At 47.9% G+C, this 15,220-nt stretch overlaps 2 protein-coding genes across 2 annotated transcripts; one reads left to right on the top strand and one right to left on the bottom strand.

Moving 5' to 3' along the window:
* The first annotated feature begins 6,009 nt into the window (after positions 1-6,009).
* Positions 6,010-10,963, top strand: LOC119267993 (pyruvate kinase, cytosolic isozyme-like). Its single transcript, XM_037549469.1, has 3 exons — positions 6,010-6,519; positions 9,352-9,813; positions 9,891-10,963. Exons 1-3 carry the CDS (start codon positions 6,250-6,252, stop codon positions 10,698-10,700), a joined length of 1,542 nt encoding a protein of 513 aa, XP_037405366.1. The 5' UTR covers positions 6,010-6,249; the 3' UTR covers positions 10,701-10,963.
* Positions 10,964-11,119: 156 nt separating this feature from the next.
* Positions 11,120-13,174, bottom strand: LOC119267994 (E3 ubiquitin-protein ligase SIRP1-like). The gene is made up of 2 exons (XM_037549470.1): positions 12,920-13,174; positions 11,120-12,507 (listed from the first exon to the last, which is right to left on the bottom strand). The coding sequence occupies exon 2, from the start codon at positions 12,452-12,454 to the stop codon at positions 11,327-11,329; it is 1,128 nt and encodes a 375-aa protein (XP_037405367.1). The 5' UTR covers positions 12,455-12,507; positions 12,920-13,174; the 3' UTR covers positions 11,120-11,326.
* Between the last annotated feature and the right edge of the window lie 2,046 nt (positions 13,175-15,220).

The raw sequence follows: 15,220 nt of genomic DNA, 5'->3' as shown, positions 1-15,220 counted from the left end.
AAAATGGGAAATCTAAAATTTTGAGATAAGCTTATAAACCAGAAAGGAGGGAGTATGTTACTACCTCTATAGTGCAGAGTAACATATGTGTGGTAACATGCAACACTTCATTTATTAGGCTATAGACACATCTTGCATTGATATGTGTGATGTTACTCATACTACTAGTAACTACTCCCTCCTTTTCGGTTTATAGGGCTTACTCAAAATTTTAGCTTTTCCATTTTATAAGGCTCAATTTGGCTGTTCCCCATCACATGTTCAGACTTCAAGGTGCATCAAATCATTGCATGCAAATATTAAGAGAAAACTGATCAATGCATGCACTTTATGCATTCATGCATTGCAATTAATGCATTTGTAAACATAATTTTTTGAGGAAACCAAGAGCATTAATTGGGTGCTTTTGCAAACTACAAAAAATAGTCCACCACTCATCATCTACCTTGGTTGGTGAGATTTTTGAATTGAGCCTTATAAACCGGAAATGAAGGAGTAGCTATGTTACCACTCTCCTCTATTTATTGCTTGTCACATCATCTATTTTATCTAGGTATGTGTGATGTTACTACCTATGTTACTCCCACTGTGGGTAGTCTAAGCTGCGTCCATTTAATGAGTTAGCTACTAGACTCTTTAATGTATTGGTCAGCTTGCTCCATTTAAATGTTTTGCCTAGGATCACGCGCTTATGCTGCTGCCAATGCATGAGTGCTTAGATGAGGTGCTAATGACATTAAATAGCTTAGTAACTATACTCCCCAATGCATAGATGCTTAGCTTATAGTTGCTAAGCTTGCTTCATTTAATGATTTAGCAACTAAAGCTCTTCATGTATTGGTGGGCTTTCTTCGTTTAAATATTTTACTTAGGTTTACGTGCTTAGCATTGTTTTTTTTTTGAGGTCACCACACTCATCTCTCTCCTCTTAAATAACTCGTCACATTAGATTTTTTTTGTCTACGTGGAAGGCTTAGCACCTATATAAGGTGGAGCATAGGGAGGGGTCTTAGCATTGGTTGGGGTCACTAAACCCATCTCTCTTCTCTTAATTGTCTTACCACATCAGATTTTTTGTCTACATGGCATGCTTAGCACCTGTACAAGGTGGAGCATTGGGAGGAACCTAAGACGACTCTGGAAAAGTATTATTTGGCTCAAAATTTCTATGTTGAAAGTTATTATAACGAGCAGACCAATACGACGACTCTACTACGTATGTCACAAACTCAATAATTTCCTCCCCTCGCTATGGATGGAACCGATTCTCCCTGCAAGTGGAGGTGGACCGTGGAGCACGCGATAGTGCGATAGTGCAATACATACCCAAGCATCTATTCCAGCCAAAGATTTTGCTCTAAGGTTTAGCCACTGGGGTGAAAATGATGTATGGTGAATACCGCATGTGACACGTGCTATTTGTTTGGTACCTGATGGTGTACAACTGCTTTGTAGATTTAAGGTTTCGTTTCAAATTTTTTGAACTGGTTTGATGGTTCGTTTGGTACATTTAGCATTTCTTGACTGCATGTAGGGCAGCAATTCCGGGCAGGATTTGGGGACATTCTTTTTGCTGCCTGCGTGCACCCGTGTTTGAATTGGTCCCCGGTTTTGTTGTTTTGCTATTGGATTCTTTTCGCTGTGTGATAGGGTTGGGCGCTGGATGGATATGGTTCTGATCTGCATGCTTCTAGCGATTTGCATGCCACGTTTTAAGCGCTACGCCCTATCCTGTTCTCTTGAAAGCACCATCGCCGCTTAGCCTGTACTCTCTCGAAAGCACCATCTCCACCGCCCTTTATGTTTTCAACCGCCGCCCCGGTCCCTTCGCATCATCACACCAACTCAGTTGAGCATCGCTGTTTTGATGTTTTCTCGGTGCACTGGTACCTGCGGCGGAGGGAACCGGCGAGAGCAGTTTTGGTGGAGAGGGGGGCGGCTGTTAGTGTGTGCGGTGCTCGCGACGGTGGGATGCAGCTGTTTCTGTGCGCGGAACTCGCGGCGAGGCTGCCGCATGAGGGTGTAGGCGCCGACGCTCATGCGCTCGACATGCATCCGGAGGCCGAGCGGGCACTCGACATGCATCCGGAGGCGTCGCTTCTGCAACGTTCGCACCGCCGTGCCCAGAGTCCCGCAACCGCAAGGATATGGTTGCGTGCATGCAGGACGAAGAACGAGGCTGCGACGGCGGTGCTCCGTGCCCATCGCCGTTGTTGGTGTTCTGTTTGTGGTCGTACATCTCTGATGAACTCATGGTCTATTTTTTCTTTTCCTCTGCAGATGACCGTACCGGTCGGGCTGTAGGAGGCACTGATGGACACTGTTGTCGTAGCTTCACCATGGTCGGCTCGGCTAACAGGGGCGACGTCGGCTTAGACGCCGCCTCGGGAGTCTTTGCACGGCTCCGCCCGGACGGCGTCCTCATGGACTGCATGAACTCCTCCCCTTCCACGCGCCGCTAGCTGCCACGCTGTTGACTCCCGCAGCGGCGTCGTTTCCGTCGACGGCACGCTCACCCTCCCCAATGGCAGCGACGAGGCCATCCTTGCATGGCTCGGCCGACCCGTGGCTTGCCGGAGCTGCAACTGCAGCTTTGCGCAGGAACAATCACGCCATCACCACTCCGGGCGCTGCCTCCGGCCACGGCGATCGGAGATCCACTACTCGCAAGGGCCGCATGGGCACGGCCTGTCTCCGTGATTGCCTCGTGTCGTTTCTCCATTCAATCCATTCAAGACGGTGCGAGTCAACGAGGCTCGAGGATGCGCGTTCAAGCGTGCCGTCGCCGGCGGAGCAGCTCGAACAGGAGCGTGCAGCGGCCACGACAGCACGCGCCTCCCCCACGAACAAATCCCACACGCTGATGCCCACGGCCACCCCGCGTGCCGCGTCGTGGCTCTCCATACGACGCGCCTCCGACGGGCTGAGAGGGTTGTAGCGCGGCGAGCAGCGGTAACGTGGCACCGTCGGGCGTGACGCGCTTCGCCGGAACAAAGATTATGGAGCACCGTGGAGCATGGAGAGGAGATAAGGAGCACGCGAGCAGAGAGACCAAGACGCGATCACCTCTCTGTAGTCAGCGCCAGCCAAAGGATTCGTAGTCGTAGGCCGTGTGCCTCGAGGCTCGAGCCATCGACTATGATGTTGTTGTGGCCTTGATCTACAGTGTAGACGACCATCGACCTGGCTACGCTTCTAGAGCGCGTTCGTGCAGTGGTCGCGCTGCGACGACGACATCCACGTACGACGCCGACGTGACGATCAGGTTTCACGCCGGCGACCAGGGGAACGGCGATGCATTCGATGGGCCCCTTGGCACGCTGGCGCACGCTTTCTTGCCGACAAGCCGACGGCCGGATCCACCTGCACACCTCGGAGACGCGGGTGGCCGGTAGCGACGTGTCGCAAGCCTCGCTGGACGCAGCCGTCGACCTGAAGTGTAGCAGTGCGCGAGATCGGCCACCTGCTCGGGCTCTCCCTCTGGGTTTCGCTCTACATGTACGGCAAGGAAGCCCAAGAAATGGCGGAGGAGCAGAAGAGCGCGAGTTGCTGCAGCAGTAGGTGGCGAGGAAAACGGGAGACCTGGAGCTGGATGCTTGCATGTAGTGTCTGATATTACAGGTGTATTCTTTGCCATTCAAAAGTATGGAAGTATAGGCGAGGGGGAGGAGCCTGTTGCGGCTACCGAGCTACTCCGGCTTCCGGAGATTCATGCTGGAGTGCGATATGCTTTTGCTGCTGTGGAAAAGGTCAGCCTGTGCAAAACCGAACCAAAAACCTAACCAAAAAAACAAAACCGAACCGAAATTCGGTTTTTTCAGGTTTTGGTTTCAGTTTCAGTTTTCACTTTTGAAAACCATATAGCCTTCGGTTAGAAACCGATTGTTTTCGGTTAAACCGAATTAAACCGATAGAACCTTCATAGTGTGAAGATATTTAGCTAAAGCCAGAGCCACCCCTCCTTTTATAGCCTTGTGCTCACCGCGCTTCAGCTCCATACGCGAGGTGGTACTAAACTTTGCAGAGACAAGCCAACGACCTGAGCAGTGAGCACCTGGCGCTTCGTTTTGCTTTCTTGGGCCTCAATTATCCAGCCCATACAGCCAGTTCTGGGCTTCTAGCGCACGTTGGAGCTCGCGTGCCTAAAAGAAAGGCCAGCCGGCCGCTGGAGTCGCTCGTGGCTCGTGGGTCAAACTATTTTCTTTCTTTTCTTGCTCCCTCACGTAAATAAAAACTTGTCTAATCCTCAGACTTGGTGTAATGCCTAGGACCAAAATGATGTGTGCCACTGCCATCTAATAATGATCTAATCTACGTAGGCATTTCTTACAAGAAAAGTCTTACATGCACAGACCAAATCATGTGACAAAAAATATTTGTTATCCATTCAAAAATTCGCGACAACTTTGGTTAATTTGGTTATTACCGAAACCAAACCAAAAGCAAACGGTTACAACCGAAACCGAACCGTATCTCCGTATAAAACCGTATAAACCAAAATATAAAAACCGTATAAACCAAAAGCCGTATAAACCGAACCGAATCAAATCAAAAAAACCGAATGCACAGGCTGAGGAAAGGTTTCTACATGTAGGCGGTGCTGCTACGGTACATTTTGGATTTGTTCAGTGACTGCTCTATTTGTGATCCGATCATCTCTAATTTTGGTCTTCAGTTTGGCTTCTCCTGTTTCCTTCTAGGATTTTTGCTTGGTTGTCAGAGTTAGTATTTTATTGGATGGAGAGATGATTGTTAACTCTTACTCATCACGAGTGGACATGATATACTTTTGGATCGGTGTCCTTCTCAATCCATGCTAAACAAGTAGTTCAGGGGGCTCCCCTCCAGTCATGAATTGGTAGTTTTTATGGGAATGATCATCGATGTTTTATATTTCTTTCTCTTTGCGCGTTTGCGTCCCAAATAATCACCCACTTTACATCTTCGGCAGCAGTCAACTGCCAAGATGATAACAGGACTGAGAGATTGCATAATTCGCTCCAGAAGCTGAGACAACTGCTGGGAATAACCTGCTGCTGATATAAAAACATTTTTTTGTTCTTTGTTTGTGTCCATGTACATGCCACACAGTTTGTTTATTACAAAATTTACAGATAGCGCAATTCTTTTGCAATCCTTAGTTGCTTTGTGCCGTTCAAACTTGCATCAAAAGTTTCATGAGGTGTTTGTTTTGATGAGTCACATCAGACGAAAGCTTATATTGTATATCGGTTACTTCACCACCCTAGGCCAGTACCATGACTGAGAGGCAATAATGGTTTCAATCCAGTACAAAGTAGAAAATTCTAATCTCATCTAATATACAAACTGTAGCTGGAGCTTTAAGCAAGTATTAGTTCAGTTCTTCAACAATGAATTTCGCTATTTCTAGCCAATTCAATAGAAAACTTTTTCAACGCCACCATCAACCAAGATCTATGTGTTGACATCACCTTTGTTTTTGGTACTTTCTATCTTCTAAGGTGAATCTTTTTCGATTTACTTCTATACAAAGACTTCCCTTTCGTAATTACAAGCTTATCTACTGTTTTCCTATTTTCAACTAAAATTCAGTAGATAAAATAAAACATGACGTACCGACGGGGAGCGGCGTACCGCCGCGCGGGTATGGCTAGTTATGCATACCACAGAGCGACTGGAGTGGCTTATTTAGTTGATTCCATCTTGCGTTTGGCTTTTGGGGAACGTCGCAAGGCAAGCGCCGTTGCGGTGGAGCCCCTGACCTGGCGTCTCTTGTTTTATGCGCATGTTTGTAGCTACGTGGCGGTTATGAACCGACAGAGGTGCTGTTTCGCTTTGCCCCTTCTCGTTCGTCCGTTCACCTGTTCCGGTTGAAGCTTTTTTTTTTTTTGAACTTCAAAAAGAAAAATATGCTCGAATGGTTCAGCAGCACAAAACAACCCATGGGCCCTGGCCGGCAGTGGTTTTTGACCGGAGAGAGAGGGAGAGAGAGCTGTCAACGAGACCGCCGCCGCATTATTATTCACCCCGCGCCCTTCCGTCCTTGGTCTTGGAGAGCAAGAAGAAGAGCACAGCAAAGCAAACACTTTCCCTCCTTTCCATTCCATTCCCCTCAATCAATCCGCCGACTGTTCCGTTTATTTAACCGAGCCGTCCCATTCTTGGAGAGCAAGAAGCACGCCACCACCTCGCCCAAAGAATCCCCACCCCCGCCGACCCCCTCCCCTCCCCTCCCCGGCCGCAGACAGATCCGGCTACCGACAAGCCATGGTGTCCAACGGGGAGCTGTCGCAGCCGCAGGCGGGGGAGTACGGCCTCGCCGTGATGCGCCGCCGGCCCAAGACCAAGATCGTCTGCACGCTCGGCCCGGCCTCGCGCTCCGTCGACATGATCGAAAAGCTGCTGCGCGCCGGCATGTGCGTCGCCCGCTTCAACTTCTCCCACGGCTCCCACGACTACCACCAGGAGACGCTCGACAACCTGCACGCCGCCATGGAGCGCACCGGGATCCTCTGCGCCGTCATGCTCGACACCAAGGTCCCTCCCTCCTGCTCCCCTTCTTTTGCTCCGCTCCGCTCCGCGCCTCGCCGATCCGATCTGTGCCCGCCTATTTTTTTGCTCGTTTAATTTTCTTGCCTGCTCATGCTTGGTCTAGGTTTTCGGCTGCTCCTGGGCATCTTTTCATCGTTGATTTGTTTTTCCGATTAAAATTAATTTGTAGATGGACTTGTAATAGCCAGGCTGCTGGCCTTGTCGTGGTGGGGACGTGGGGTTTTCTCTTTCTCTCTCCTTGGGTGGGGTTGTAAGCCAGCGATTTGGCTATTTTTAGCCATTTTCAGGGGTTATTACTCGTCTTTGGTTCTTGATCTTGTTTGTCGATGCGATCTCCCTTGTTTTTTTTTCGACTGCTGCTTCTGCATGGTAAATTTGCAGGCAATTAAAGCGACAGATTGCGCACGATGTTTTTGATATCCCAAGATCTAGCAATCAATTAAAGCCACAGATTGCACACGGTATTTTTGCATGCGAACTTTGCTAGTAGTATCGAATGGGCCAGTGTAGTAGTAATACTCTGTACCAGTATCCTGTATCCCTGAATTTCGATTCGCTAGATTGCAGTTGTGGATTTCATTTCCTTGTCGGCTGCGGTCCTCATGCTGCAACCAGAGTTCCTGGTGCGTTAATTTGTTTTGTTTGTTGTGGAATGCTTTGTGACTACCAATGGAGAATGTGTATTATTCTCACCCCAGCCAACCAACTGAAATATGGACGAACTGCCGAAATGCTCATACAGTATAATTTCGACTACTTTAACCCTTAGCTAAGTTAGCACAAGAAGCCAAAGTGTAATATATATAGCCCCTTTTTTCTCCTCACGTATTTGTTTGGACTTTGTAATGGTTTAGTAACGGCTCACGCTTCTGAAACAGTATTTTTTTTTTTCAAGTTACAGCTCATGCTTTTTGTGAATCTACTGACAATTATTGTGTTGCTGCAACAAATTATATGAATGACGTGATTATAATTCTTAGATTCATTTTCTTTCTTCTATGTCACCCGCACAAAGATGTCCAAATAGTATCTAACTATCACATCCGAGGGGTAAGTAATTTTGCATGGTCGCTTAACTGATGTGCATTTTATTTTGTAGAATGTCCTGTTGCAGGAGTTGTCTGCAGAAGTAGCACAGTAAACTAGTACTCCCTCCAGGATATATGGATGTATCTAGAACTAAAAATACGTCTAGATACTCTATACATGAGATAGAATATGATACATCCATTTCTGCGACGAGTAATTCGGTACGGAGGGTGTTCTTGTTAGGAGCAAATATGAGCATATTTGGATGATGAATGACTAAACCATACTGTCAGAACCTATGATCTGAAACAAATATTAAGACATCACCAAGTTAACTTCAGGTCCTTAGCAACTTTCAATGGTTATTACTGTGTTTTTTTATGTTGTTATTATTGGATGTGATCTCTGATTTATTTGTTTGCTCCCTTGAACATTTTTTGTGCTCTGCTTTCTTTTTTGCTGCTTGTGTATGTCTTTTTTTTGCGGGGTCAGTAGTGTTTTACTAGTATGGTAAATTTGCCAGCAATTAAAGCGACAGATGGCAGAAGATAATTTCTGGTATCAGAAGATCTAGCCATTAAATGTCTGCATTGACATATAGCTTGATTTGCACGTGGATTTTGCAACTGAGTTGATCAATGGAGCAATACTAGCCTAGCTGGATTTTGATTTGCTAGCTTGCTGTTGTCGAGTTTGTCGGCTTGTGGTCCTTGTTGTACAGCGAGAGTTTCTGACTATATTAATGTGTTATGTTTTGTTCTGTTCTTTTTTGTAACACTGCCAATGGATAATTGTATGCTTCTCACATTGTGCTACCAACTTAATATGTTTGAATCGCCAAAATGTTAATAGTATCATTTTGTGAACTTTAACCTACAGCTCAGTTAAAAGAAGCCAAACTGTATTATATAGTTCCTTCTAATCCTCTTTGTTTGTTTTGTCCTTGTAATGCTTTAGTAATGGCCCATGCTTTTAGAGCAGTATTTTTTTGGTTATATTGACCAAGTTTCTGATCTGCTGACAATTATTATGCTGCAACAAAGTTTATGGCTTGTGTGATTACAGTCTAGATTTTCTTCTCTTGCGGATCACGCACACAAAGATGTCCAGATAGTATCTATGTAACTACCACATCCAAGGAGCAAGTAATTTTGCATTTTAATTTTATTTTAAATACCCAATTGGAGAAGTTGTCTGCAGAGACAGTTTACTAAACCTTCAGTTAGGATCAAATGCGAATGCATATTTGGATCACAAATGATTAAATTTAACTGGCACACACATAATCTGAAACAAACCTTACCGGGGTTAGTTGACCATATTCTCAATAATTTCACATTGCTAGCGGCTTTCTGGTATATATGTTTCTTTATCTAAGAAAAGCATATTGTAATGGAATTCCAGCAACCTAAACCTCAACCGTTTGTCGTGGCACACACTTGGTTCACATTACCCTTTTTATCAAGGTGGGTAATATATTTGGAAAAAAAATGTTACCATCATCATAGCAACATTTTGAATCCTTGTTTGGATGAAGAAAGTTGCAGTATGTCTAAAACTATGACAGACCAAACATTGGATGTCAAATTTCTGTCTCCTTGATCAGCTTGATAGTCACAGAAATTAAACACAAGTTATCTTGTTTGTGGTGTATGGACGTGTGTCAGTTATGAAATGATTATTTACATCTTACGTGTCAAATGGAGAACCACTAACCTCATTTTGTGTACACTTGTTTGCTTGATGAAAGCTTATTGATTAGATATTATTTGTTTTCTACATTTCCAGGGTCCAGAGATCCGTACTGGATTTTTGAAAGATGGGAAGCCTATCCAGTTGAGAAAGGGCCAAGAAATTGTGATCTCCACAGATTATAGCATAAAGGGGGACGACAAGATGATATCGATGAGCTATAAGAAGCTAGCAGTTGATCTGAAGCCAGGCAGTGTCATATTATGCGCTGATGGTACCATCACTCTTACTGTGCTTCATTGTGACAAAGAGCAAGGTCTTGTTCGCTGCTGTTGTGAGAACACTGCTATGCTTGGTGAGAGGAAGAATGTCAATCTTCCAGGGGTCGTTGTTGATCTCCCAACACTCACTGAAAAGGACAAGGAGGATATCCTTCAATGGGGTGTCCCGAACAAGATTGACATGATTGCTTTGTCGTTTGTCCGCAAAGGTTCAGATCTTGTGGAGGTCAGGAAGGTACTTGGGGAGCATGCCAAGTCAATAATGCTGATGTCAAAGGTATGCCATTGTCTCATTTGAGTATGCACTTCTGCACTTTCACCTAGCAGTTCATTACAATTAATTTGAATGTGCAGGTTGAGAACCAGGAAGGAGTAGCTAACTTTGACGATATCCTGGCACAGTCTGATGCTTTTATGGTGGCAAGAGGTGATTTGGGCATGGAAATTCCTGTAGAGAAGATCTTTTATGCACAGAAGGTGATGATTTTCAAGTGCAACATTCAGGGCAAGCCAGTTGTGACCGCAACCCAGATGTTGGAGTCTATGATCAAGTCTCCTCGCCCTACTCGAGCGGAAGCAACAGATGTTGCCAATGCAGTTCTTGATGGCACTGACTGTGTCATGCTCAGTGGTGAGACAGCTGCTGGAGCTTATCCAGAACTGGCAGTGCAAACTATGGCCAAGATCTGCTTGCAGGCCGAGTCATGTGTGGACTATTCTGCTGTTTTTAAATCAATCATGTCATCAGCCCCAATTCCCATGAGCCCATTGGAGAGCCTTGCCTCATCAGCTGTCCGCACAGCGAACTCAGCTAAGGCGACGCTTATCTTGGTACTGACCAGGGGAGGAACAACTGCAAGGCTTGTAGCCAAGTACAGGCCATCCATGCCGATACTGTCTGTCGTGGTTCCTGAGCTCAAGACGGTCGAGTTTGACTGGATCTGCAGCGACGAGGGGCCTGCCAGGCAAAGCCTGATCGTGAGGGGCGTGATCCCTATGCTGAGTGCTGGCACTGCCAAGGCGTTTGACAGTGAAGCCACGGAAGAGGCACTGAGGTTTGCCATGAAGAACGCCAAGGAGATGGGGCTTTGCAACGCTGGTGAGTCCATTGTGGCCCTTCACCGCATCGGGAATGCATCCGTCATCAAGCTCTTGACCGTGTAAGCTTGTGGCAGCGACAATGCAACACCATTTTGCCTGGGGATTTTCCTTTTTTTTGCGAGGCTACGCATACCCACAGTTTTGCTGCCAAGATTGCGGCAGTGCAACCTGGTTAAAACTTTGTGTTATCAAGTTGTGGCTGTTTACTCTTTATGAGAGGGGTTAGCCATGGAAACACCAAAACTATTATGGTAGCAGCTTGTTTTGCTACTACTATAACTTACTTATATGCAATGATTGAACTACCTGATAGCTGCTTCACTTCATATGTTTGCCTGTTGTTTGCGTTATATTTCTAACATTTGGTACTTGCTACTAGTTTATATCAAAATGGTGAAGAAGGATGATTGACAACATAAAAGCGTTAGATCAATTATGCCCACACACTCTTGAATTCTGGCACAGGGTTGATTATCGTTGTGTAGAGTTTGAAAACTGATGAACATTGGTCATATATTTGACAAAATGTATCAAATTTAAACTGTGCAACCCTTGTTTTTTCTTTTTAAATTACACCCAAATGACCGATTCACACGAAGAAGAGACGGAGAGAAAAGCTCCAAGCAGCAGACCCTTGCGTGCGTGGTAGGTATGGCAATGGCATCCAAACGGAGCAGAGCAGAGCAGATTTAGTCCTCAAAGTGCCGCGAGCTGCCGCCGGAAGTGGAAGTGGAAGTGGAGGATGGTGATGTCGCCTGCGGGGAGAAGAGGCTGTTGAGCCACTGTATGGACGCCGGCAGACGGCTCGCGTTTCCTTCACCCTCCACATCGCCGTCTTGGCGCTCCACGGCTGCATTGCCCGCTGCCTCATCGCCACTCTCATTGCCATGACCATCCACATTGTCGTTCACCTCAGCACTGACGTAGGTGACGTAGGTGGTGGTGGTGCTGCTACTCCCACTGCCGCTGCCGCATGAGCTCTTTGGGTCGTCGTCGGCCGGCAGCTGGAACCGGCAGACCGGGCAGGAGCTGTGCATGTCCAGCCACGGCACAATGCACTGGGAGTGGAACCTGTGCCTGCAGGGCAGCTCCCGGGCGCGCTCGCCAGACGCGTAGTCCTCCAGGCACACCGCGCAGCTGGCCGCGTCCTCCTCGTTGCACCCGCCCACCACCTCCACGGTCGGCAGCGCCTCCACGGCGTCCTTCTTTGCCGGCGGCGTGCCCTGCCGCCCCGCATCGCTCTCGGCCAGCTGCTGCATCAGGGCGTCCAGCCCGGGCCCAAGAAAGTAGTCCCCCAGCGCCATGCCGTGCTCCCCGAGGGGGGCGGCGGCGAAGATGCTCCGGCCGAATGGGCTGTAGTGCTCTGCCTCGAGGCCGCCACCGTTGCCGAGGGCGGCCGCGGACTCGAGGCGCTGCAGCTGGCGCTCCCGGATCGCCTGCAGGAGCCGCAGGAACGCGGTGGCGCGCCGCCGGCGTCGCGAGAAGTCGACGTTGTCCAGCTCGTCCTCTGCGGCGGCCACGGCGTCCACAGTACGGCGGTTGCTGCGACGGCGCCGGACGGGGTCGCCGACCATGCTGTCGATGATGGGGGCCCAGATGGAGATGGCGTTGTCGGCGCTAGGGTAGGTGCCGCTGGCGTGGGCGTGGGCGTGGCCGGTGCCGGCGGCGACGCTGCTGCGGGCGGTCTCCATCTCCTCGAGGAAGCCGCTGCCGCAATACGGGCACTTGATCTCCACCCCGGCGTCCGCGGCCACGGGGCTGACCGCCGCGGCGCACATGTGGCACCAGTACCTCCGTGCGACCACCAGCTCCCCCATTGCTGTCGATCTCTCCCCCGTCAATGGAGCAGCTCTAATTCTTGGATTTGGCACTGACGAATCAAGCAGGAAGGGGAAGATTAGAGCTCGACACCAGCAATGGCCAGGAATCGGAAGAATCGGAAGCCAATGCAGCACCAACTTTTGATGGATTCATGGAATCATGTTCTCCACACGTAGAATACAAGCTAGCTAACCACACGAGATGAGATTGCCTTTTTTGTTTTTGTCATCGAATCGAATGATGGGAGGGATGCACATCGTTCTTTCCAGGCTCCAAAAACAACATCTACCCAACAATCTCATCAAGAACCAAATGCAAAACCGGGAGAGACAGAATCAATTCACAAGCAGAAAAACAACCAAATCGGAGGAGAATGATGAACAGAGAAGTAATCAATTCACATGCTGAATCTCAAAAGCATCATCCATGGATTGATGGATGGTTGAAGGAAGAATGATCACCTTGGGCAGGGCATGTGGGGGAGAGAACAAGGCCAGAGGGGGGCTGGCCTGTCCACCTCCTCTATATTAGCAGTACCCTTTCCTTGGGTTAATTGCTGCAGGCTCCTAATATATAGATACACGTTTACAGGGAGTGATTAAAGGCTTTGCTTGCTCAATTATTGCCTGGGGATGGGGATGCTCTGGCATTTCTAATTTTAAACTGCCTTATTTCTCCATAAAACAAACTACTTCCCTCCCTCTAGTCCTATTTCTTCTGCGCCGCTAAAAGTTCGGTGGCGTAGCACCTGCTTTGGTTTCCCATCCAACCCAGATATAGGACATCCCCAAGGCTCAAGGAAAACATTTTATTTTAGAAAAAAAGAGAGTTGCGAGAGCGACAACGGAGAACGCTCCATCTACGATCATCGAGCATGACCATGTGCGTGTCCTCGGGACACCATGACGCCTTAAAGTAGTGGGTACCATCTCAGCAAACATTTGTTACTATATTTTTATAGATTTAAATAAATTATTCTTTGGATTTTTTTGGGCTACCGTCATTCCCCCAAAAAATGGAGAGTATTTCTTGGCTTGCATGCCGAGACCAGCTGCATATGAGGGTATACTACATGGTCAAGAGGCAACGGAGGAACATTTATCACTGCTTCTCTGATTTGTGCGTGCAACTGAATCGGTGGATGCCCTAATGTGTATGCTCATCGTTGGGGTTTTTGTTTCCCATCCCTATCCCTTTGGCGGCTAGGGCAAAATCTCCCGTCCATGCTTTGTCGGCGAGCCTGTTGATTCGCCTTTCCTTTGCCTGCCGCTCCGGCGGCCGGTAACGGGAAGGGGAATCCTGGTGCATTCGATTCGGTTAGTAATTTAGGTTAGGGTTTTAGTCATCGCAGGTGCGACGCTCTTAGTTAGGATTTTCTATTCCTCCTAGCTTGCAAAATTCCTCTCTGCACTTGCGCAATTCCCCTCTACACTTGCGCTTGCTTTTTCATTGACTGATTCTAGTGGCTGGCCCGGTGAGAGAATTACCAATGCTTGTCATTAGACTTTATCTTTCCGCGAGTAGATGGTGACACTTCTTTTTCGAGTTTGTCTTTTGGGCTTCGATCCGAGTTTGTCCATCCGGACATAGTCGACGAAGCTCCAGTGTATATCCCCGACATCTCCTTGGGGCCGTGAGGTTAGTGTTTCTCATCGTGTGACGAGATTTGGTGTTAGATGCTTCAGATTTATTCAAGGACTCAATGACGGCGATTGCGGCTCCATGTCGATGGTTCTTAGGAGCACATCCATGAATACTTCCCGGCTATTATCGACAAGGTCAAACCGTCATCAATAGGGGGGCGACGACATCGACACTGCAACGGCTCGTTCTTCTGAAGGTAGTGGTCGTTCGGTGGTTTCGGAATCTCGATGTAATTTTTATTGTGTTTGAGATGTTTTGTATTCCGGTGAACTTTAATAATAGATCTTAATCATTTTCGCAAAAAAAAAACCCAGAACCAGTGGATCACCTAATTCTAAGGTGTGCTTCGGCCCACTAAATCTGCAAATTGAATGTCTTAGGGCATCTCTAGCCCACCCCTTAAAATGTTTTGATGGAGCAAGATAATCAACTAACCGCATCTAGCCGAACCCTTATACGTTTAGAGGAGCAAATATTAAGGAGTTATCCCAAAAAGGCAGCCCAACTCTCTCAAATATACTCGATCGGAGGCACTTCCTAGGATAAATTTTGTCTGCTCCCCCGCCCGCCTGAGGTACCATGACGCGGAGCATCCTATGAACATCACGATGTCAAGAGTTTGTTCGGCAAGTGACACGTTCATCATCTACTTCACATACATAGTGAATCATCTTCTTTACCCGTGTTCACTTGACCCCTTCGAGGATGGTATACTACGTGATACTCCTCTCATGTGCATGCATAGGTGTTACCGAAGAATCATTGATGATGAGGAGGAGTGCAAGCACCGAGAAACAACTACACCGTCCGCGAAGGAAGCATGGAAGCGACGACGAAAGAAGACGAGATGCTGAAGTTACAATGGCCGGACATTCGGATCAGGGCCGGACATCCGGCGCTTGTGCGGAAGAGGAACATAAGAGCTTCAGTGGCCGGACATACGGACAACCCCCAAACATCGGGCGCCTCCCAGGATTATCCGGGCAAAGGAGTCCAAAGAAGAGGCTGACTCAGGTCACCACCTGGACGGATATCCGTTGCCCCAAGTCGGATTGGACATTCGGCATGACCCCGAACATCCGGCTCCTGCAACGCAACCACAAGAAAGAGGCCATGTA

This window comes from Triticum dicoccoides, chromosome 3A (genome assembly GCF_002162155.2).
Source record: "Triticum dicoccoides isolate Atlit2015 ecotype Zavitan chromosome 3A, WEW_v2.0, whole genome shotgun sequence".
NCBI lineage: Eukaryota > Viridiplantae > Streptophyta > Magnoliopsida > Poales > Poaceae > Triticum > Triticum dicoccoides.
Note: the sequence above shows the minus strand (reverse complement) of the source record. Positions and strands in the feature narration are given on the sequence as shown.